Genomic DNA, 24,411 nt, shown 5'->3' with positions numbered 1-24,411 from the left:
AGAATAATTGAGCCCATGAAATATCCCCCTCCCCTCTCAGTGAAGGCTGAATTAATCATGCTGCTAATCATTTAATGGTATTAAAAACCCACCAAATGGGAGCTCCTGATATAATTACTTAGGAATCTCAGGTACAGAGAATTGTTTTCCCTGCTTGCTACATTAGGGCCCTTTTGAAATATCCCTAGCCCAAGAAATGGAGGTAGCCCATTCATTCTTCACATCGCAAAGGAGAGATGGTCATAATGCTTTCCTAACATGGATAGGTAGTTCAATAGCTTTCAAACTTTTCAGAACTGGGACTTGCCTGTAACCAAAATAAGCATTAGGAGAGTTTCTTCTTATTTTTTTAACCATATATTATTTGGATGACGGTGCCAATTGGAATACCGAATACATCTTGAGTATACACTGTAGGTCCCCCAAATAGAACCCAACTGTAAGTAATAACAAATCATGCATATACAGTATGTCCCATCTTTTGAGAGCATAAAGCGGTTTACGTAGGACTGTCACTTTATTTTACCCCATTACAGTTCTGAGAGGGAGTGACTGGCCCAAAGTCCCCCATTGGCGAGAGGAGGCATGAACTAATTGAAGTGGAATATAGCCCTACACTGGCTCCTCTATCCTCTAATCAAACAGTAGGGTTTCTGGTTTTGGCTTTTTGCTAGCGCTTATAATCTATAAATTTAAAAAGTCTTTCAACTTTACAGGTCTCCATATTTATATGTTAAACATTATATGTATTGTTGCTACATTTAAAGTTGAGCTGTTGCCGTAATATCAGTGCAGAAAATCTACTCTTACTAAGACTTTTGATCTTTAATGGGCAGCGGTGTTTCTTATATTCACTGACGCTTATTTCAATAAACAGTCCAAGGTATCTGAAGTTTCAGTTCAGCAAGGATAAACATTGTAGGTGTGAATTCACATTGTAGGTGTAAATTGGAAGAAGGTATGTATTTTATTTTGTTAGAAGTAAACTTTGTCACTATATCACATACCTTAACCTTGCTTTGTTAAATAGGAAAAATACTTTTCTGCTTCTTTCTAAGGCATTTCCTTTTATCATCGTGCAATATTTAATATAACTTTACATGTACTGCACAATATTTTTTCAGTTATTTTCTTGTTTTATTCAGATAATGTGTTAAACTATTTAAAGGACAGTCTGGGTAGCGGTGGAGAATAGATATTTTTACATTCTTTGCACTGAGTGTTGCCCCAAGCTCATACTGGAATCCCTGCATCCAGGCCCAATTGTTATTCCATGTTTCCCCAGGGCTACTGATAAAAACAGAAAAATCTAGACAGTTGAGTTCAGAATAAAGGAGCTATGAACTTAGTCTGCCTGTGTTTTGAGTGTAGTTTTCCTGCTTGCCCAACAAAGTTTCACAGCCTACCAGACTCAAACTAAGAATACACATTCATAAGGGAGAGATATCCTTTGTCATGTGCACAAAGTCTGATTATCCTAGGTCCTCGCTCTCTTAGATATGGAGAAAAATGTGTCATTTTAAATCAAGGGACAGAACTGCAGAAGCTGGAGACCAATGCTGGGAAAAACATAGGTCTAACCTTGCACCCCACTAGCCTTAGATTATAGATCGGAATTTCCAGGAGAATGGAGAAATCTGGTCAAAGAAAGCAGAGGGGAGGGGCTTCAAGAAAAGTTGCTATAGCTATAGAAATACATAAATACATTCTAACCAGGAACTATGCTAAGTTTCTTTGTTTTTCTGTGCTGCACTAAAGCCTCATTCTCTCATTGGTTTTATTTCTCTGGACAAATTAGGAAATTCTGCTTTATGCCAGCCTTACAGCAGACCTCAATGTGTGCATGAGAATATTCTTTCGTTCAAATCTCTTGTGATCTATGATATTAATTTGGAACTCTCTACCCTGTTTTTTTTTTTTTTTATGGAGACTTGAGGGTGGTTACAAGGCATTAGATTTTCTCTGTAAATGATCTCTTTTTTTATCAACTTGCATGTTTGCATTTTGAGTATTTCAAATTTAAAGTTTTTTTTTTTTTACCATTTATATTTTCTTTTTTCTGAGAAAGTTTTTATCTCCCCAGGGTAGCTGAAACCTCTAGCCAGATGCTTCTGTGCTACATATAGGGAAGGCCTCTATTAAATACCCAACTTTAAGAGCTTGAATTTGGACTTCAGCCTGATCTTCTAAATCCTTTTGTCCATCTATTGAATTAACTGAAGCATGTGATCTTCTTTTAATAAGATAGGGTTTGTGACTTACTTTAAAAGGCTTTTAGAGGATATGTAACCAGAAACAATTGTTTCCATAGAAACGGTAAGTGATGCATCCTGTTCATAAGGTCAGTTACAGGTTTTACAGCTGTAACTAGCCTTCGGTGTCGGCTATTTTTCATTATGCTGTTTCAGACTTGCTAAGTATATAGCTCCAGGGCAACATAAAACTCCTTAATTATTGGAAGTGTGAATAGCTACCTGCCTGCATATTGCAGGAAAGCAATATGACTAATCTGGATGATATACTACGGAAGCAATAAGTGTAATTCTACAAAGCTCTCCAAAAGTATAAACCAAAATTCCCCATAGCTGTCCCAGTGATAGAGCAAATTGAATTTTTACTTTACATATTACTTAGGATGAGGGGGGAAATGCCATTCACCCTAGGTAACTAACGGAATTTATTACAACTTTTAGCTAAGGGGTGAAACCATACTGTACACTATGGACTGACTTCTTGCTTTAGGCACTTGCAGAATGGTGCATTTCTGATAATATAGTGTGGCGAGTATAAAGCAGAGGACCGGGAAGGGTTGTGATACTCCACAGCAAGTAAGACTGCAAGTGAAGGTGTAACTGAGCAAAGACTGAAGTATGGGAAGAAACATGCAGGTAGGGATCTCCACAGTTATCTGAAAGGCCAAGGACAAGTCCTTTTTATGTTTATTATTTTAGTAACGAAAATGCTCTCCTTTAAATAAGAAATGTTATACTTTTAGACTCAATGGATTAATTAGCAAAATCAATGCAATGCCCATTGCCAACACTAGTCAGTTCTGATCACTGGTAAGGGATTAGATTATTTCAGCATTCTTATATCTGTGCTTATCAAGGAAGCTGAATGCTGCTAGATCCTGGAGATGTAAAGTTATAATCTGACCAATTAGAAAGTGAGAAAGAGTGGTCTAGAAGATCATTTACCTTATGATTGGGACAGACATAACTGGGAAGAGTGGTCTAGAAGATCATTTACGTTAAGATTAGGACAGATTGCATGATTTTCTGCCTGGAAATGTTGGTTTAAATAAGGAATACTGCAAATGTGGTATATATATGCATCCTAATTCTAAATAGATTCAGCCAGTTGTTTTTAACATACCTTTCTTTGAAGTATTGTATAATTCTTTTTGTTGCTGATCAGGTTAGTACTGATCAGCAGCAAAAATGATACACCTGAATATTTCAGTTGTATCATTTGATGTTGTATTCAGTTGTAAAGGGGGATCTGTATTCTCTCAACATTGATCAAATATGTAGAGATTAACTAGATAAAATGAGAGCAACTACAGAGACAACAGTTCTGCAGCTCTACATAATGTTTCAATAGCACCTTGAAAGGGACAGCATTTTTAATTACATGCAAGAGGTCCTTCTGATTGCTTTTGACTATGCAAGTCTGAAGATAATGAATTGTGAAAAGTGAGCTAATTCAGACAAATCAGGCAATATTTGTGAAAAGTGAGCTAATTCAGACAAATCAGGCAATATTTCCTTAGATTGCAGCTGGAAAAAGGGTTGACAATCCCCGTCAAACAGTTCGTAAGTTACATTTGTTCATTTCAGTGTGTGCCTCAGCATGCTCAGAAAAGTTCAGATATAATTGCAAAAGGTTTTATGGACTGTTTTTTTAGGTAAGAAATTGTAATATAATATAGTGAACTTAGTACTCGCCTTAGATGAGCTGTAATTGAAGTGGTGAATTGAGATAGCATAGTTGAAATAGGACCTTGGATTGAGGAAATATAACACTCTGTCCCCTTTGCCAAGAACACTGCTAGTTTTCCTTTTAAATGGTACTGTATTTCAATCAAGTTCTCACAGCTATAATGGTTGAGGTGAACCTGTAAAATGCATATGGCATCCAAAAGGGACTCTGGCAACTGTAATATGGTAGAAGCATCAATTATTCTTTCAGTGACAATTGGGGGATGAATTGGCATTGAATTCCAACATAAAGCATGCAAAATGTTAGCAAGATATATTTACCCTATAGAATTTTTAACCTAAATTTATCCCAGGAATTTAGTGTTTCTTTTTTTTTTTTCAAATTAGCTTTAGTTGTAAATGAGTTTCCTTTTACTTTCTGCATTATTAAAGAATTTCCATTCAATTTTTCAGTCATCAGTAAGTGAGTAAAGTGTAGGGTAAATAAGTGATAACTTTAATATATTTTCTGTCTCTTACCAAGTGGCTGTGAGATTGGTTTTGGCAAGTCCTCTTAAAAATATATGAACTGGCTGCATGATGAGCCAAGAATGGGAACCAAGTTTATTGTGCCTAATCTTTCATTCTTTCATGATTTATTTAGAATATTTCCAAGATTTAAATTGCAGTTCATATTGATTTTATACAGCATGGCTCATTTCATAAGTTTCTACAACTTTGCTACTGCATTAATATTGAATTAAAAAGTATCTCATCTGTGCCAGTGTGGGGGATGCTAGTTTGTGAGTTCAAAAATGCTGCTACAGGCATAATTTTGTAGTAGAACAACCATTATTATTCCAATCGAGATAGTAGCTGGTGACTTCAAAGATTTTCTTGAAAATGTGAAATGAAATATTTTAAGGGTTTTCTTTTTAATGTCTGTGAAATTTTCTTGCCTGCCTTACTAAAGAAATAGTTAATAATATGTTCACACATTCATATACTTCTTGATCATCGGGTACATTAAAAAGTAGAAGGACACCAAACTCTACGCCATGTATTTTTCACCAAAATGCCCTTCTCATTTGAATACAATTTGTAGAACAGATTTTCTTTTACCAAACTGAATGAGAACTGGTAGGAAAAAAGATTTTTTCTAAAGAGCACTAAAATGTACACAGTATGCAAAAGGGCTACTCGCATAACCCTGAATAGGAAACATTCCTGAGTGACATGCAAGTTCACAGGGCCACAGAAAAAAATAGAGCAGAACCCCCATCTTTAATGCAGGAATGTTGGACATTACTGCCAAAGCACTTACTTAACAATTTCCAAAGCCAAACATAATGCCAGAAGAAATTTGCCCATGGAACAATCAAAATTCAGGAAAGAGGGAAACGTGTATGTAACATCACATGTAATCCATGATTACATTGTGCTGGCAGAAAATAGAATATCATGTTGGGTTTTATTACTGATGTGGCCCATTCCAAATGTGGCCTCCATTATCTCCTCTGTGCCAGAATGAAATGTACTGGGACTAAGAAGATGCCCCTGGCCATGACCTGTATAGCACAAGCACGTAGGACTATTGTGAGGGTACAATGTGAAAATAAGCAGATCTACAGTCCTGAGCACCTTTCAGAAAAGGCAGAATGTAAATGTTGTGAACAAAAAAGATTGTTTTGAGTCAACCACGTAATTTCCAATCTGTTTGCTCTAAATACCTGTTTGTCCTTATGGAGTAATTGTCTTCAGCAGGCTACCCCCAAACAGTTGATTGGTCTTTCACAGATTTTCCAGCAAGACCATAGAATCTGGATTTGGAACAAGTGCCCAGAAAGTCACTTATTCCTTGCCCTTCTCTATTTTTCTTTTCATTTTTTCTTGATTGTGTTCTGCTCATTCAGAATGTAAAAGAGGTTAGGGCCATTATACCTCAGAAATATATAAATCCTAATGAGCAATCATTTGGTGCACATGCTTTTTCTATCCAAACAGAAAACCCTGTTATTTTTAAGTTATATGAGAAGACCATCATTTCAGGATAACTTTTGTAGCAATTAAACTCTGTCCATGAATTATTAAGTATACTCATTTTCACTGCTCGTGAGTTGAAAGGTTTGCTTTCATTGCACACACCACTGAAAAGAGGTAATTAGAGCATCAAAGGCAGTGAAGCATCTTATTACTTAAAGCTTTGCCTGAAATGTTATCATTTGGCTGTATTGTCCTTTAGCAAGATCTGACAAATCTTACATATAAAAGAAACCATTATCTTTTCAATTATGAAAACTGAATTTTTACGATTTTTCTTTCAGAAATGTAGTTGTGATCTCTGGCTATTTAGAGCTGATGCTCAAATTAAAACATGATCTAAAAATATGAGACTCCCAAAATTAGAATTTTGTTTGGGTTTCAGTTATTTATTTTACATTCAGAAACACCATTAAGCTCATCAAAATAAAAACTGGTTTTCATTCCATAGAAGGGAATATTTGGAAGTGTTATTTCTGAATGATCTTTTTGGCACAAACTGATACATCATCCATAAACTCCATGAGGCTGGGTGTAAGAACAGATACATTTCTTTGTGTTGTGTTCTAGACTGCAACACAACCATATGCTAATATGCAGGTGAAATATAGGAAACTGCCTTACAGTGAATCAGACTATTAGTCTATCTAGTTCAGCGTTAGCTGACACAAGATACTACAGGGCTAATCCACAAGCCACGTGCATGCCACCTAGTTGAGTCCCCCTCCACTGCCAGAAGAAGGAACAGTGAGGGTTTCCAAACTTTTTGAGTTCACCAGCAGAAGGCTTTGCCTACTGGTGGTTTTCATGATGCAGAATCATCCCATCTCTAATAGGATTTTCTTATTATTCCCTGTCATTTCCCCTAATGTTTAAAGTACTGCATTTACCCAAAATGAAAATGACCCTGATTTTAAGATCCTAAGCACCAAGGAATATAAGTACACAAAACTTACATTCTATTAACATAGTCTCAGTTAATCTATGATGATTAATTGTAAATGTAAATCGTTTAATTTTTCTTTCAGATAAATGCAGTATTATATCAAATAATTTAATTAGATAATTATGTCTTTAATTTAGCTCTTTATTTTAGATAATTAATGATAATTTGGTTATTTTCTGTAGTTAGGGGCGGTTAGCTTTGTTCTGTTTCTCCACTAGAGAACATTCTGTCCACATCCCCCACTTATATGCTCAGTTACCCATTAAGTTTCCATGGGAAACAGAATCAGTACAGCATCTGCAGTCAGTATGCTCTCCCTCATATAGAAGTTTAGCGTTCAGGAGATTCCAGTGTCCTAATGTTATGTATGGATTATTTAGAACTGATCTTGGTTTACTCCACAGACTTCACTGGTCTGTTGACATTCTCATTGGACTTTCAAAAAGTGTTTGAGTTCAGGTTAAGTTTCCAGTCATGCCATTAACACACCCTGAGCTGTTGGGGCTTCCTGATCCTTATTTGCTATCATCCTAATTATTTTGAAAACCCTGTTTCATTTCCTACCACATCTTATAAAAGCCTCTTGGAAAAGATTTTTTACAAACCAATGGCCAAATATATACAAATGCATATCAATATATATATGGTTGATGGCAGTGAAGCAACAGCAAATTATGTTACTGTGCTTTTGTGGAAGTGATTTTTTACATAATTTGCAATCTTTGAAAGTTCAGGAAACAGGAATGTTCAGTTATTGGCCAGGTGTAGATAGCAAACATGAGCACTTGTTGGTGTTGTTTGTGAACTTTGGACTCACAAAAATGGAAACATATCATGATCATAGTAATGTGAACATTTATATAGGTCTGAAAAAAAATGACAACATATTGCAACTTGGTTTTAAAGTGCAAAATACAGATGGTCCTCAGTTAACGACCACTCTTTCAATGACCATTTGAACGGTAAACCATTTGCGATGGCACTGAACAAGTGGTACTTACAACTGGTCCACATAGTTCTGGCTGTCACAGTGTTCCCATGGTCACATGATCACAATTTGCAGCCTTCTTTGCTGGCTTCCAAAAAGCAAAGTCAATGGGGAAGCCAGGAGGAGGTCGCAAATGGTGACCATGTGATGTCCTTGCTTAACAGCCCACAGTGATTTGCTTGACAATGGCAACTGGAAGAGGGTGCCAGAATTGCCATTGCTTAAGCAGTGTGGTCATGTGACATGATGCTTTATGACTGTGTCACTTAGCAATGGCAATTCCAATTCCAATTGCTGTCATTAACTGAGGACTACCTGTAAAGGCTTCAGGAGTGAAGACTCACTTATGGAGAAGATTACAACCATGGATTTTTCTTCTCTAATTGAGCACTTAATCCATTGTATCAAAAATTGTTTCAGGGAGTACAGTTGATTATAGCCATCCTTACGTGTTTTTCTGCTATGTTTCTCACACTCTTCCACCCTATTCTTCTCCATTTTGGAAGGTCCCTGTTTCAAAGGGATCAAGGAAACAGGGAAGATTTAAATCTCTGCAACCCTTTATACTGGGACACAGGTAGGAAGAGTGAGCAGATTTGTTGTTCATGTAGTCCCTGATCCATCACCACATGTAGTCCTTAAGACCAAAAAGAAAAAAAAAGGGAAAAGAAAAGTTACAGAGCAGTGCCCTACCAATGCTGTTTATCATTCTATTTATTCTAATGCCTATAGAATAGTGCTATTTTCAGAAGTATCAATTCCTTTTTTTCTATAGCCAATATCATGTAATGCTCTAAACCTTTGTTTCTTAAAGTATGGTCCGAGGACCCCTGAGGGTCCCCAAAACCCTCTTAGGTGGTCCCCAAAATCAAAATTATTTGCCAACCTATGTTGAAAAATAATACAATATTAAAATCCCATCAAACAGTTATGAGAAGCAGTAGCAGCAGTGAATGCATCAATTTTAATTTTTAATACAGTAAATATTGATAAATATGTCCCATACAAACAAAAGCTCTTAATTTTTTAAAGTGGGAAGGGGTCCTGAGATAAAAAAGTTTAAGAAACTCTGCTGTATTTTAATTTTTAATACAGTAAATATTGATAAATATGTCCCATACAAACAAAAGCTCTTAATTTTTTAAAGTGGGAAGGGGTCCTGAGATAAAAAAGTTTAAGAAACTCTGCTGTATTTTAATTTTTAATACAGTAAATATTGATAAATATGTCCCATACAAACAAAAACTCCATAATTTTTTAAAGTGGGAAGGGGTCCTGAGATAAAAAAGTTTAAGAAACTCTGCTGTAGGCAAAAGTGAATCTTGTAATGTATACAAGAGTAAGATTCGGAATGGCCTGCACAAAGTTTACATACAGTGGGGCAAAAAAGTATTTAGTCAGCCACCAATTGTGCAAGTTCTCCCACTTAAAAAGATGAGAGAGGCCTGTAATTTTCATCATAGGTATACCTCAGCTATGAGAGACGAAATGGGAAAAAAATCCAGAAAATCACATTGTCTGATTTTTAAAGAATTTATTTGCAAATCATAGTGGAAAATAAGTATTTGGTCACCTACAAACAAGCAAGATGTCTGGCTCTCACAGACCTGTAACTACTTCTTTAAGAGGCTCCTCTGTCCTCCACTCGTTACCTGTAGTAATGGCACCTGTTTGACCTTGTTATCAGTATAAAAGACACCTGTCCACAACTGCAAACAGTCACACTCCAAACTCTATTATGGCTGAGACCAAAGAGCTGTTGAAGGACACCAGAAACAAAACTGTAGACCTGCACCAGGCTGGGAAGACTGAATCTGCAATAGGCAAGCAGCTTGGTGTGAAGAAATCAACTGTGGGAGCAATAATTAGAAAATGGAAGACATACAAGACCACTGATAATCTCCCTTGATCTGGGGCTCCATGCAAGATCTCACCCCATGGGGTCAAAATGATCACAAGAACGGTGAGCAAAAATCCCAGAACCACATGGGGGGACCTAGTGAATGACCTGCAGAGAGCTGGGACCAAAGTAACAAAGGCTACCATCAGTAACACACTATGCTGCCAGGGACTCAAATCCTGCAGTGCCAGATGTGTCCCCCTCCTTAAGCCAGTACATGTCTGGGCTTGTCTGAAGTTTGCTAGAGAGCATTTGGATGATCCAGAAGAGGATTGGGAGAATGTCATATGGTCAGATGAAACCAAAGTAGAACGTTTTGGTCTAAACTCAACTCATTGTGTTTGGAGGAGAGAGAATGCTGAGTTGCATCCAAAGAACACCATACCTACTGTGAAGCATGGGGGTGGAAACATCATGCTTTGGGGCTGTTTTTCTGCAAAGGGACCAGGACGACTGATCCGTGTAAAGGAAAGAATGAATGGGGCCATGTATTGTGAGATTTGGAGTGAACCCCTCCTTCCATCAGCAAGGGCATTGAAGATGAAACGTGGCTGGGTCTTTCAGCATGACAATGATCCCAAACACACCGCCCGGGCATCGAAGGAGTGGCTTCGTAAGAAGCATTTCAAGGTCCTGGAGTGGCCTAGCCAGTCTCCAGATCTCAACCCCATGGAAAACCTGTGGAGGGAGTTGAAAGTCCGTGTTGCCCAGCGACAGTCCAAAACATCACTGCTCTAGAGGAGATCTGCATGGAGGAATGGGCCAAAATACCAGCAACAGTGTGTGAAAACTTTGTGAAGACCTACAGAAAACATTTGACCTCTGTCATTGCCAACAAAGGATATATAACAAAGTATTGAGATGAACTTTTGATATTGACCAAATACTTATTTTCCACCATGATTTGCAAATAAATTCTTTAAAAATCAGACAATGTGATTTTCTGGATTTTTTTCCCCATTTTGTCTCTCATAGTTGAGGTATACCTATGATGAAAATTACAGGCCTCTCTCATCTTTTTAAGTGGGAGAACTTGCACAATTGGTGGCTGACTAAATACTTTTTTGCCCCACTGTATGTACCAACCAAAAAGGCTTAAGCCACTGAATTGTTCAAACCCTACAAATATGAGTTACGTGTGACCCTCTTAAGGTGGTATCACAATTGTACAAGTTATCTGGTCATACAAATGTATTGTTAATGTTTAAGAAAAAGCTATACTATTTGCAAATAGCTATCAAGTACCACAGGAATAAAGAATGTACAGGTAGTCCTCACTTAGCGACCACTCCTTCGGCAACTGCCTGAAGTTATGATGGCGTTGAACAAGGAGACTTATGGCCGGTTCTTGAAGTTGCGGCCATCGTAGCATCCCCGTGGTCTTGTGATCACGATTCGGGCACTTGGCAAATAGCATGCAACAGTCGCAGAGTCCTGCAGTCACATGGTCACCATTTGCGACCTTCACTGCCAGCTTCCAGCAAGCAAACTTAATGGGGAGCCAGTAGGAAGTTGCAAGTCATGGTCACATGATGTCGCACTTAACAATCTGTGTGATTTGCTTAATGACCACAACTGAAACTGCTGTCATAAGTCAGTACGGTCAAGTGATTTTCCATTTTACAACCACATCACTTAGTGACAATGTTCCTGGTCCCAATTATGGTCATTAACTGAGGACTACCTGCACTTATTTCACTTGAAAAAAAAAAAAAATTAAGGGGATGGATGGGTAACCTATGGATGGCCATAGGCTGCACCTAATAATTTGGGCCACAAAGTGAGGGGACACTTCATGAGACACATCACTCTTGCAAGTGAGGGTGGGACTTATGATTCTTTCAGGGTTTTCTTTGTTTTTAGACTTTGATATGCATTTGCTAATGCTAACACTACAGCTTTCATGTATTTCCTATCTCAAAATACAAGTACATTTCCTATCAGTTTCAGCATGTATGGTTACAATAACCTCCAAGAATTGCTAAATGACATTCCAGGGGTGCATCATTTAAAGTGTTTGGAACAGACAAAATCACCATTTAGGGCAATATCAATCTTGTTGAAAATTATTATTTTAAAAAAGGTTCAGCGCATGGTCATAAATGAAAGATATGTAGTGATGGTCACTTTTTTAGTTAATCTGAAAAGCTAATAGTTTGTGTATGTTTGAATCTAGAAGTCTCAGAGCTTAATAACTGCTGTGTGAATATTAAAGATAGTAGGGACATGGGAACTAACACCACTGTGTACATTTATTTCTAAAAAGAATGAATAAGGAAACAAATCCCTCCAAATTCATTTGCTATTTATTTCTCTGACAAAGTAATGAAAATAGAGAGCTAAATGACAGTACTTCTATTTTATATTTTCAATGTCTTACTGTTAGCTCTATACAGTTGGTCACCATGCAAATGCCAAGATTTAAGAAAAAAAAAAAATCCTTTGGCCATCTTCCTAAACCTGGCTGCTATAATAATATAATACAAGTACACAAAACTTTTGCTATTTGGACAGGAAAATCCAAAATTATAATCATCTGAGCTAGATCTCCTTTGTGATCAGAGTAAAAATAAAATGACTGAAACATGAATAAAGCAATGGCTGAAAGAGAATCAATATGGAAAATTAAATCCACAGGGCTAACAAAATTGAAACAAAATAAACAAGTGAAAATTTCTGGAACACACAGCAACTGTAGCATGAAACACACCTGGTTCAAATTTGAATCCTGAAAATAGTTCTGACATGCAGTTCAGTAGGAGAAGATGTTGTCTGAACACAATCCAAGAATAAATTTATTTTATGCAATTTAACAGTAAAAATACTGAAAACTGAAAGTTGTCAAAGATCTCTGTTGGAAAATCCTAGCTCCTCTCACTTGTAGGGATCCCAAGTAGCCTGGCAACATTTCTCCTCCCTTGCTGTTTTGTCCTCACCTCCAGTCCTTCTTCCTGAGTGCTGCTGTCCTATCACTGGGTAGCCTGCATTTTGTTTTACATCAAATGAATTTTATATACCTCAATTATGGTAGGTTAAAAAGAATTAAACAAATATAAATTTGTGGCTGGAAGATCCTCAGGCATTCACCATTCTATTTCTAGTTGGTAGATCTACGCAAAGGCTACAAAATATGCTTGTCTTTTCCCAAGACTAAAAGTGTATACTATGCTAAAAAGATCAGATCACATGTCTGTGTTGGAAACTTAACTACAACAAAGCATATGGTGTCAAGCAAAGCCTGCAAGAATAGAGATTCCATCCAAACTTCTGAACAATTTTATCTGTCTATGACTATGAATCAGGAACCAAAGAGGAATAGTTTATCTTTTAAGTACCAATAGCACAGTTGTTACTTTTATAGCTACCCGAGGGATTTGTTTTATCTTGAGCTACCAAACAACTTTCTATGTTATTAGTTAATATAAAACCAGGAAAACTGTGTTTAATGTAACTTACTCGCTAAAAAAACTGCAGATTACAGCACTACCAGTCTTTATTATATTACTATAGAAATGTAAAAAACAAAAACAAAAAACTTGCATTTACTTAAAATAATTTGGCATTGCTTTGCATGGCTTAGTTTGGGCAGGTAATAGTTGAGATGCAAACATAGTTAATACAGTTTAACCAATTATTTATATTTTCATAAACATGATTTGTGGTGACTGTATGGATAAATGTCCACCATCCCAACCTGTCTCTAGTAATAATTCATAGCTTTTCAATGGAACATTCCAGCAGTTGTCTTGGTCCCTTCCACGTACCTGATCTGTTGTCTTCTCCTCTATTTTGCTCAAATTTACCAAACATAATAAGTTTTTCCAGACCATCACTGCTTATATTACATGCTGTAAATATGTGAGTTTCTGCTTGCTGGTCATTGCCTCAAAGAAGCAGTCACTTTTTCTTTCATCCAGAACAGGTTATCATTCTTCTTGCCTTCCATAACTATCTCCAAATCCATAATTTGAAGGCATCTTTCTCTTGCTCTTTCTCAGTGCCCAGCTTTCATAGTTATATTATTACTATTTCTAAACACCATTGTTTTGCTAGATCTGGTCACTTTGTAATTGAAATGTCTTTGTGATCAGAGCTTTCTGTGACTTCTCAGAATCTATTAGAAACTCAGTGCAAAACACCATTTTAGAATGCTTCACCTTTATTAAACAAATAGGCTGCATATAGTTCTGATTTCCCTGACAGGTTTTGTAAGCAAAATCTACGGCCAGAACACTGCATTCCATTAGTCTTCCCTTCTGCTATCCATTTTGAGATAAGAGCAGCTGCTTGAAATTCTCTACGGCAGAGTTACTGAAATTTTTTGCCTCCACTTACTATTATGCTGCATTAGTGTTTTCTGCTTGGATATGTATGAACTCTGTAATGTTGGCTTAATATACTGTGTATTGCTCTGTTTTGAAAACATGCTTCCTAATTTGGAATTAAGGCAGGGCTTGCAGATATAGGCAACAATTTCCTCTGTGATTCAAACTGGCAGATGGCTTTTCTCTGTCTGATAAAATCTCTGATTTTCCATTATTTTTGGCCCCCAGTAGGGCCATCTGTGTTGCACAGACAGGACTTACGGTGCTTTCTACCATTTCTCTGGATTGTGGCCTGCTCCATATGTACTTCAGGCCATTCACCAACATTCAAACCTTCAGCAGTATAAACACTGCTCAGTCCAATGGAGGCTTACTTTGTTCCCTGTTAAGACCATAAATCTTTTAATAGTCGGATCTGTCTAGGTCCATATAATTTCCAGCCATTACCTCCAATCTGTGTGTTCTCCTTACATTTCTCCTTCCCAGACTTCCTCTGTCTTTGGAAATTCTTCCTATCAGAAACTTCTTTTTCTTTGGAAATACTTCCTATGAGAAATCAAACTAATGTCTACTCCCAGATTCTTCTTATCAGGAAAACTAGCAAAAAGTGTTTATGTTTCTGCATGTGAACAGCCAGTAGAAAGCCATGGCTGAATGCAGATTCTCGTCATCATTATGCTTCATTAACTTATCTAAATTTGTTACTGCCTCTCTCCCTTGGAGAGTGATCCCGGGTGTATATTGGGCTCTCTGTTACCTGGGAAGGGCCCATGCCATCAAGTGGCAGGTTAAAGTCCCCAAGGACCATTAGCCTCAGGGGCACCATTGCCAACCCAACAATGGAATCCAGCAACTAAAGCAGGATCCTGCTTAACAGCAGGGAAGGCCATACAGCAACAGCAATCTTAACTGTTCCAATAGGCCCAACCTCAACCAGAGGGTCTCACACCTGGTTATATGCAAAGTAGAGCCTCTGAGAGCCTTCAGTGACTCACAGATAACAATAGCCACCCCACCCTCCATCCCCAAGAGCATTGGCTGATGCAAAACCCCAAGCCCACAGAACATATTTCCAGGAGGGCCCATCCAAGTCCCTGTAATCCATGCCAGATCAGTACCTTTCTCCACAATTGAGTCATAGGTGAGGGCAGCCTTACTACACATGGATTCACATAGGTGAGGGCAGTCTTACTACACATGCATTCAATGACAACAGCTGGAGCCCAGGGCCATCAAGGATATGGTTACCTGTTCCAGAGGGTAAATACTGAGGGCAAGACATGGGATAGCTCTCAAACAGTGTTCCTATCACCCCTGAGTGTGGCTGAACCTCAGATTTCCACTATATCTACCTCTGCCCATCACAGTTCCAATAACACCATCTGCCCTCTTTGTTCCCCCCTCCCTCCTCCCCAATCCACTCCCAGCCCAGGTTCTGGTGTCCAAGACCCAAGCATTCCTACCTCCTCCCACCATAACAGACTTACCCCAACCAAACAACCACACCCAACACATCCAAGCACATGCAGTCCTCATGATTGGACTATTGCAATGCACTCTACATGGGACTGCCCTTGAAGACCATCCCAAAGCTACAGCTGAGTTAGAACACAGCAGCACAAGCAGTAACAGGCACTTCTTGTTATGCCCATGTGTCATTGCTACTAAGCAAGCTTCATTGATTACCACTTGGCTTTTAGATGCAATTTGAAGTGATAGCTGTTACCTATAAAGTCCTTCATGGGATAGGGCCTAATTATTTGAGGGAACCTCTGTCTCCAGTTGTTTCTTCCCATTAGATGTATTCAGGCAGAGTGGGTATACTCCAGGTCCATCAATTAAATGCTGTCATCTTAGAAAAAGAGCTTAGAAGCATGCCTTCTCTGTTATAGCCCGTCCTCTGGAACAGCACCCCTCCAGATATATACACAGTTCCCACTCTCATTGTTCTCCAGAAGTGTCTTAAGAGCTGGTTCTGTTGGTGTGTCTGTGGAGACAGTTGTGTTTTTCTTGCATGTTGGGAAGTGTTTTGGTCTGGGGAGTCATGACATTTTTAGTTATGTTTTTAACATATGTATTGGACTTACTATATGCCATCCAGAGTCTTCTTGGAGTTGGGTGGCCTTAACAAATCCAATAAAATAAAATAATTAAAATAAAACAAAGGTGGCTCTGCCAGGAGCTCATGCTTTTGTGAGTGTCACTTTTCAGAGTCCTTGGAGTTACAGACACCTTCCATTATATCAGGATGGTAATCCCCAGGGAGATGTTTCAGCCAGTGCTGAAGAGCAGATAGATGCAATTAAATAATAAATGAAGAACATTCACCTTTATGAAATACCCACATTTCATCTAAACATTAAGTCTGTAGTATGTTACGTTCTGCAAACAAGCAAGAGTCTTCCATCAAATGACTACCGTAGACATATTGTTTAGAATCTGTTTCCCAAGAGAAGGACTATAATAGTTCTGTTCCATGGAGTGGAAAAATGTGTAAATAATAAATCTTCAATGGGCAACTCCTATTTAAAGAGATATTTAAACATACAAGAACAATTATTATAGGCCGGTATATAACAGGATTACAATTTATTTTTTTATTCATTCATTCATTCATTCATTCCCCATTTTTCTGTTTCTTTGAATAATAAAAAATTATACACCTATGTTTCCTCCATTATTACTATAGTGGATCATCTAAAAGATAAGCTCTAAATGTTTAACAAGAAATCCACTGGTATATATTCCAAATGTATTTTTAATATTCTTTGTCCTTCTTGAACTTCAAAAACATAAAGGGGGCCTGGGGAGAGAACAATACTGCTTTTTAGACCCATTTCACTCAAGCTTTCAGCTGGAATATGATACTGAAACTACTTTGGTCACTTTGGTGAAGGACCTAAACTGGAAAATGGATGGAAGAGTTAGGTGCTGCTAACTCTCCTGGATATTTGCATAATTATACCTCATGCATAAACAACTAGTCCTGATCCACTCAGATTTGGCAGCAATAATCCACATTTTAGTTACATTTTGTCTTGACTACTACATGAGGCTATCCATGAAAAGTTGTTTAATTTTTTTAGGTGTATAACTTCTTCAGCGATAGTTTAAAGGAAATGAAATGTATCAGCCTTGGTATTATTCATATTACTTGTGTTATCATTTGTGTGTCTCTTAAAAAACTGAATAATATATATATAATAAAAAGGAAGTAGCAGTTAGGGTAAAATGTGTCAGCTAAGCTGCTAACTAGTGCAAGTTACATAGATCTTGTGATGCCAGTACTAAAAAATCTGCATACCCAGCATAATTTAAGGTTTAGTATCTAAAGACCTAAACAGCTTAGGGCCTGCCTATCTAAGGGACTAACTCTTCTCTTGAACCTCTCTGTTTGTTAAGATGCTCAGCAGAAGCACAAGCATCTGGTGGGGGGGGGGGGCTAGGGGGTGGGAAAAGTGATGACATATACAGTATGCAGCACACAACTTATGTACAGCTTATGTACTTGTTTCAGACATTCAGACTCAAGTATTTAATACTGGCATTTATTGATGGCATCATGATTTTATGCAGACGCCCCAGAGAAGTTTTTTTTGCAAATGCCTGTGCTGTTGGAAGTTCAGGAAGCCTTTTCCTGTATTGTTCCCAGACTAAAATGCACTCCATGAAGATTGCATTTAACCTTCACTGTCTCAGTGTTTAGGACACCTTTCAAGATGCAACTCTTTGGGCAGATTTTTAATTGATTTTACTATCAGTGATAATTTATATACATGTTTATATATACCATTTGGGTTTTAAAATTTTTGTTAGCTACCTTGAGTATTTCCTGGAGTTGAAAGGTGGGATATATATAAAATAAAAATAAATAACTTTTTTTTTTTTTTAGAAAAGTACAGTACTTTTTATAAGCATTCAGCAAACGCCTAATTCCTATACATTTATTGTGGAAACATTAAGAGAAAGCCCTTGTGAATCATCATATTCTGTGATCATGTTCTGGACATGCTATTCATCTCCTTATTTGCCTATTTAACCATATGTACATTTAATTGGCAGCGAGTTCCCCCATAAAACAATGATCCACTGAGTCCAAAATTCATTGCATTGCTTCACTCCTTTCCAGGTCAATGTACATCTACTTTGAATCAAACTGCACTGGAACCAGCGAGATATATTCCTGTCCAATGGATTGGGGTTGAATATGTTTTTGTGAATGTGACGTATGAAAGTGTGGAAAGGTTATCTTTGCCTTCCCTCCAGTTCAGAATACTATTTTTGTGATCCCACCTTTCTTTCTCCCCTGAATACATGAATACCCTCAACTATGCAGTAAAAATCATGTGCAACTTGCCCTCTGATTTCATGAATCGGTATTTCTTGAAATTAATGAACAAATTTGGTTAGGTTCCCATATATGGTATAACTCTGCAGAGATCTGTATTTCTGGGGGGAGCGCATCCTCTTTCTCTCCATGGGCCTCAGCACATCACAGTCGGGTCATTCAGACTAACTCTTTCCCTTTTCCCTCCTCTCCCTAACAGGTGACCTCATGCATTTGCCACCATATCTTAGGATGGACTTTTTGCTAAACCGAGGCGTTCCAGGCACTAGCAGAGACCTGGGTTTGGGACAGACCTGCCTGGAACCCCAAAAAAGCCGAACCTTGAAACGCCCGGCCGTCTTGGAGCCAGTCCCTGTGGAGGCTTCCTCCACGAGAGAAGCACAGTCATGGCAATCTGGTGGCGTAGCAACTTTACCTCAGCGAGAAGGAGCTGAGCTAGGACAGGCAGCAAAAATGAGCAGCTCCCAAGAATCCCTCCTGGACTCCCGGAGCCACTTGAAAGGAAACAATCCCTACGCAAAATCTTACACCCTTGTATAACAAAAAGAGCATGGCTGGACAGTGGCTGTAAATACTTAATAATTATTTAAAAATCCAATCAAAGCTACCTTTTTTATTGAATACCAATATTTATAATTAAAGAAGAAGATTGCCAAAATATTTGGGACAAAAATGCAACCAACAGACAGTGCAAAGACTCTCTTGCTTTTTTTCTGTCTGAGTGTGAGCTTCATCTGAATGGACCTCCTGAATTTTTTGAGAAAAGGGAGTCCAGTTTTTCTGATATTCACAAGCTTTTGTGTTTTTACTGATTTTCTACAAAGTGCATGGGGACTAAATAAAATATTTTAAACTGGGAGTTCCATCACACACACGTAAGAAGAAAGAAAACAATTTTAAAAAATGAAAGCGCTCTATTTGTGAATTTAACAGGGATATTTATTTTAAAAAGGCAAAAAAGTCTTTTGTCATGTTTTGCACATTTTTTTTAAACTAGCAAATGGGTCCTTGATCAGTTTTTTTTTTTTTCATTGTTAATTAGGATGAGTGCTGTGTGTCAGTGAAGTGGGGACGGGAAGGGGCATCAATTTGATTTGGCATCTCTTTTCTTTTTTATATTGATTTAATGAGACACTCTTTGCATTTTGTCTATGCGAAATAAAAGGGTCTTCTGCCTTTATTTGTGCATCTGTATTGCCTTCCCTTGTTCACTCTGTGTTCATTTAGCACAGGTAATTTAGTTTTTGTGGAATTGTAATCTCTGTAGACTTGACTGGAAAAAGTTTTTAATCATTGGGGAGATTTAAAGAAAAGTCTCTCTCTGGGACTTTCTTTGTAAGCAGGAAGCTGTTCAATTCTAAATTTAAATGGTTACAATTATGAGAATGCAGATGCCTTTGGTATGGATACTGTTGATATCAGCGTGTTCATCTCATATTTGTGGATGTTTCTTTTCCTGAATCATCATGGCTGGGCAGAGAGCTTGGTCATCTGGTGCTTTCAAATAACAAGATGAGCTTGACTTTACAGTTATAGAAATGTATAATTATTCCTAACATTTATATTTATTTGTTTTTTTTTCTTTTGTTCATTTATTTTTATCTCCAAGTCCAATAGACTGTTGCAGGCAGTCCCTAGGTTATGAATGAGTTCCATTCCTAACTCTTTCTTTAACTCATATGAATTCATATGTAAGTCAGAACTCATATTTCCAAACGGACTGCTGAAAACAGGCTGTATATTAAAAATGTGCAGCTTCAACGGTTCCTGGAAGCATTGCGCAGCTTCAGTGGTTCATAAGCTCAAGGAAGGAGAATGCCATCTGCCATTTTTAGTAATAGGCAGCCTGTTCGTATCTAGGGGTTGTCCTTAAGTCAGACGTACTTAACCCAGGGACTGCCTGTATATTAAAAGGTGAAGAAGGAATGTTCTCCTGAGTTAGATTGGCTAGGGACTAAAAGGAGAAAGTGAATATTTTGTTTTCTTTGCCACAGTAGAACATGAAACTGATGGATAGAAAAGGAAGGCATCTTGTTAAGGCACAAAGCTTTGCAATTTACAATATACATATTATACCACATTAACCAATATGGATGTATAGAAATAAGTGCTCACTTGAAATAACCAGAAGCCCTTTCTGCACAGAAGTCCTTTTGGATTATTGTATGTGCTGCACAAGGTAGTTTGAACTGGCGAACTGAAGCAGTGTGTCTGGTTCACATTGTTTCTTAGAAGCTAGTGGGCAACCTTGCTTCATAAAACAACTTTGAGAGAGTGGTTCCCTCAAACCTCCATTGAAGTGAAATATCCCTGCAGAGATCTGAATAGCCCCACTAAAACCTAGTTTAGGCCTCAACATAATGCTTGTTGAAGAAAAGAAATACTCATTTCTTGATTTGTCTTTTCCCTAAGGGCTCAAGGCAGTGTACATAGCAGCCCCTCCTTCATTTTTCCCACAACTACTCTGAAATGAATTACAGAGTAAGTAATCCAGTGAGATTCTATAACAGAGAGTGGATCTGAATCTGGGTATCCTCAATCCTAGTCCAACACTCTAACCACCACATTTATTTCCTAACAATTCTAGGTGAAATAGGAAGAAGGAAAATAAAGAAATAATAACACTGATGCATCTTTAAACCCCTAAATACATTTTGATATGCTATGATGCTTTATCCAAATAATGGAATTCAAAGTTTGTTTCCTTTTTGAAGGCTGGTCATACTCTATTTGATACTGCATAAATTCTTGTCAATATTTTGAAATATAGGAGGCTTGCTAGGCCAGCCCAAGATATTTTCCTGTCCTTCACCACTGCTCCATTTTCTCTTAAAAGTAGTAATCTAGGTCATGTCCCAGCTCTCTTCTCCTGCAGACCAGTCAGTCCCAGCATTTGCAACCCGAAGCAATTACTTCATGCTGGCTAATGGTCCTCAGTCCTGAACATCTCAGTCTATCCATTTAGAGACCCATTTATAAAATAGTACCAGTAACAATAAGAACCTCATCACAATGAAAACTGCCAACTTTAAAATCCCATTATATATCTAAGTTAAATAGTTTTTAGTCATTTTTTTCTCTGTGTTTCAGATGAAACATAGGATTGCAGCTTAAATGTATAGGATACAGTTTACGCTGTTCATGGAAATACTGGCAAATACTTCAAACTGTTTTCCCTTTCTCTAGCCTAATCAAAGAAGTTAATTAAAAAGTCAAGGGGAGGGGTGGGGAGATTGTTTGATTTTGTATTTTGTTTATCTTTTACAGAAAAGGAGTACATTTAACAAGTACATTCTAGATGTTTGAATTCTAAGATCTGATTCTATATAGATTCCACAAGTCAATAAGATATTACCATTTGTTGAACACAAACTACATTTTGAACATTCATGTATTTTTGACTGCATCAGAAATTCTAGGTGACTTTTCATTGTTTATAAATTTCATCATCATAGTATTCTAGTTATTAAAATGATTTCAGGAAAACATTTAGGGAGCATAAATAAACAAAGAGCCCTATCCTTTTGAATAATATTCAGAATTCAATTTCTGGTAGCCAACTGGCTCAATTCCCCCTCCGTGATTTAAATTTCTTCACAGCTCAAACTGAGCAAACAATTTCCAAATACCAGGCAATCTGACAGGCCACATCTTGACAACCTCAGTTGATAGAAGTAGCTTTTCAGCAAACAGCTCACCTTTCATATGATAGTAATAATTGAAAAACAAACCTTCTCATGCAAAATATTTTATTTTCCACTGAGCTATAGTCCTTCAAGGAAACATGAAATAATTAACCCATAGTAACTGACATTTTGAATCAGTGGATACCTTAAAACATTAGGTTTTAATATATTTGCAATCTCACCCCTATTCAGAATTAATCTGTAATATTTTTGTGTAGTATCAAAACAGTAATAAATAGAAATATCAGGATAAACAAAGGCCACAGTTCTGTGTTTGTTTATGGGAAAGGCAGTGGTAGTTGATGGATGGGTTTGGATTCATAGCAAAAATGTTAGCTGTAGATACTCAATTTCTCCATCAAAATACATGTAACTTTTGTTTTGTTTTTAATGATACAAGCCTCCTGATGATTTGAGTTTATACAAGTTTTCAATATTTTATTTGAGAACTTTAGCATCTAACAAAAATAAATGTTGATATTACCTTTCTTAACTCTAGTTATGTTTAGAAGCTAAACTATTTTTGTTTACCCTTGATCAACCATAACTGCAGTTTAACCAGCTTCTGCAATTGGCTAAATTAGGGCAATTTTAATTGTGGTAGTTTGCTCTCTTTGGTAAAAATAGTTCTTGCTGTTTCACCTGCTATGTTCTTGCAGAGCCCCAATATCAAATACCTGGTAACAACTGTGGGAACCAAGTGTAGACTTTGAGACTGAGATTAAAAATTCCTACAAGAGCCAGGTGTTTGCTTCAATCTTACCTTGAAAATCCCTATGTTTGTGTCTTGAACAATTTGTTTGCCATGTATGAATGCAAAACATCTATTCATCAGAATGACTATTACAAGTGAGTCTCCTGTTTTTTCTTTTACATTAACAGTGATCAGATAGTCACATAACCACTCATAGATTATAGAAGCAATTTAAAATTTTCAATTATAATGTAATCGTTTTTACCCTACTCTGTTTGTGGCATTTGATTAACATTTGTTAAACTAAAGTACTGATATGTATAATATTTTAATTTATAACAGGGGACAATTGAGTGGCTATTTGGCACTTTCTAGCCTTAAGATTCTGCTAATCATGAATATTTACAAGGACTGGCCTTAAGAGAATAGCAAACTAGATGGCTACCTAATGCGCCAGGCTCTAAACACTGAGTATGTGCATACTGCAGGATGAACTGTGCATGATGAATGAACTGTTTGGGAATTTATTTTAAAAATGTATAGATAGTTAAAAATAGTTTAATTTTATTTGAAACATAAAAGGAATTCTGATTTTAATATCTTTCAAATGTATGTTTAAGAGGTTTGTTTTTGTTTGTTCTTTACACTATTTTTGCATATTCACCATAATTTTTCCAGCCAGTGTCTTAAACCAATGCCAGATACATTTACAGTTCTCAATAAATGTTGAAGGCTGTCCTGTGTTCCTGACACTGACCAGTCTTTAGATCTGATGCTAATCTTCAGCTGCAAAGGAAAACATTTTAGAGCACTACCTTTGGAAGTCAAAAAATATAAATGTCACTTCTGTACAACATTCTGTTGATCTCTGAAATGCGCTGAGAGATATCAGCTGAATGAGACAAGTAGAGGAAACAAATTTGCTTTTGTTTTGCTGATGTGCATATATGAAAATGTAACAGATTTAGTAACAGAGATATCACCCATGCAAATCATATATTGTAAAAGATATCACCATGCACAGTAAACAAATAACAAGCAAGACAGAAGACACTTGAGGCTTATTCCTTGGAACAGCTCAGTCTAGCATTAGATCGGCAGAAATGAAAAGTTTGTGTTCCTTACTTCTGGGGGAGGGGGAACCTCATGTGATCTTCAGAAAAAAAAAATGATTACAGTAGCATGTCAGAATGAAGGCATATAAGCCATAAATGTATTCATATTGATATTTATAAATCACATTTATACTGTAAGCCACCCAGCTCATAAAAACTGAGTACTGTAAATGCCCATCTATTGCAAATTTTACTTGCATTTGAAAAACTAGCATGCTACAGGAAAGGGTTGAGCCATGGGCTGTGCTATTTTTTTTATCCTAAATTAATTTCTTTTCTTTTTGACATTTTGTCATATAAATGTCTAAATGTAAACATGACTATGTCATGTTATATCTCTCCTAATCATGTTAGAGCTCTAGGTGGCATTTGTTACCATTGGCTATAACATCCTTTTGAACCACCTGTGGCAGTTAAGAATTGAGGGCACTGCTCTGCAGTGGTTCCAC

At 37.2% G+C, this 24,411-nt stretch overlaps 1 protein-coding gene across 1 annotated transcript in view; it reads left to right on the top strand.

The window, feature by feature from the left end:
* Positions 1-23,784, top strand: part of DSCAM (DS cell adhesion molecule) — a 355,545-nt gene extending 331,761 nt beyond the window's left edge. The window contains exon 34 of the mRNA XM_088144695.1: positions 18,667-23,784. Within this exon, the coding sequence (XP_088000821.1) occupies positions 18,667-19,007 (341 nt within the window). The 3' untranslated portion in view covers positions 19,008-23,784. The remainder of the gene's footprint in view (positions 1-18,666) is intronic.
* Positions 23,785-24,411: the final 627 nt, after the last annotated feature.

The sequence above is a fragment of the Python bivittatus genome, unplaced genomic scaffold (assembly GCF_059951505.1).
Source record: "Python bivittatus isolate LINGU-HERP-01145 unplaced genomic scaffold, Pbiv_v1 ctg000350_np1212, whole genome shotgun sequence".
Taxonomy (NCBI): Eukaryota; Metazoa; Chordata; class Lepidosauria; order Squamata; family Pythonidae; genus Python; species Python bivittatus.
The sequence above is the reverse complement of the archived record's forward strand: the minus strand, read 5'-3'. Positions and strand labels throughout refer to the sequence as shown.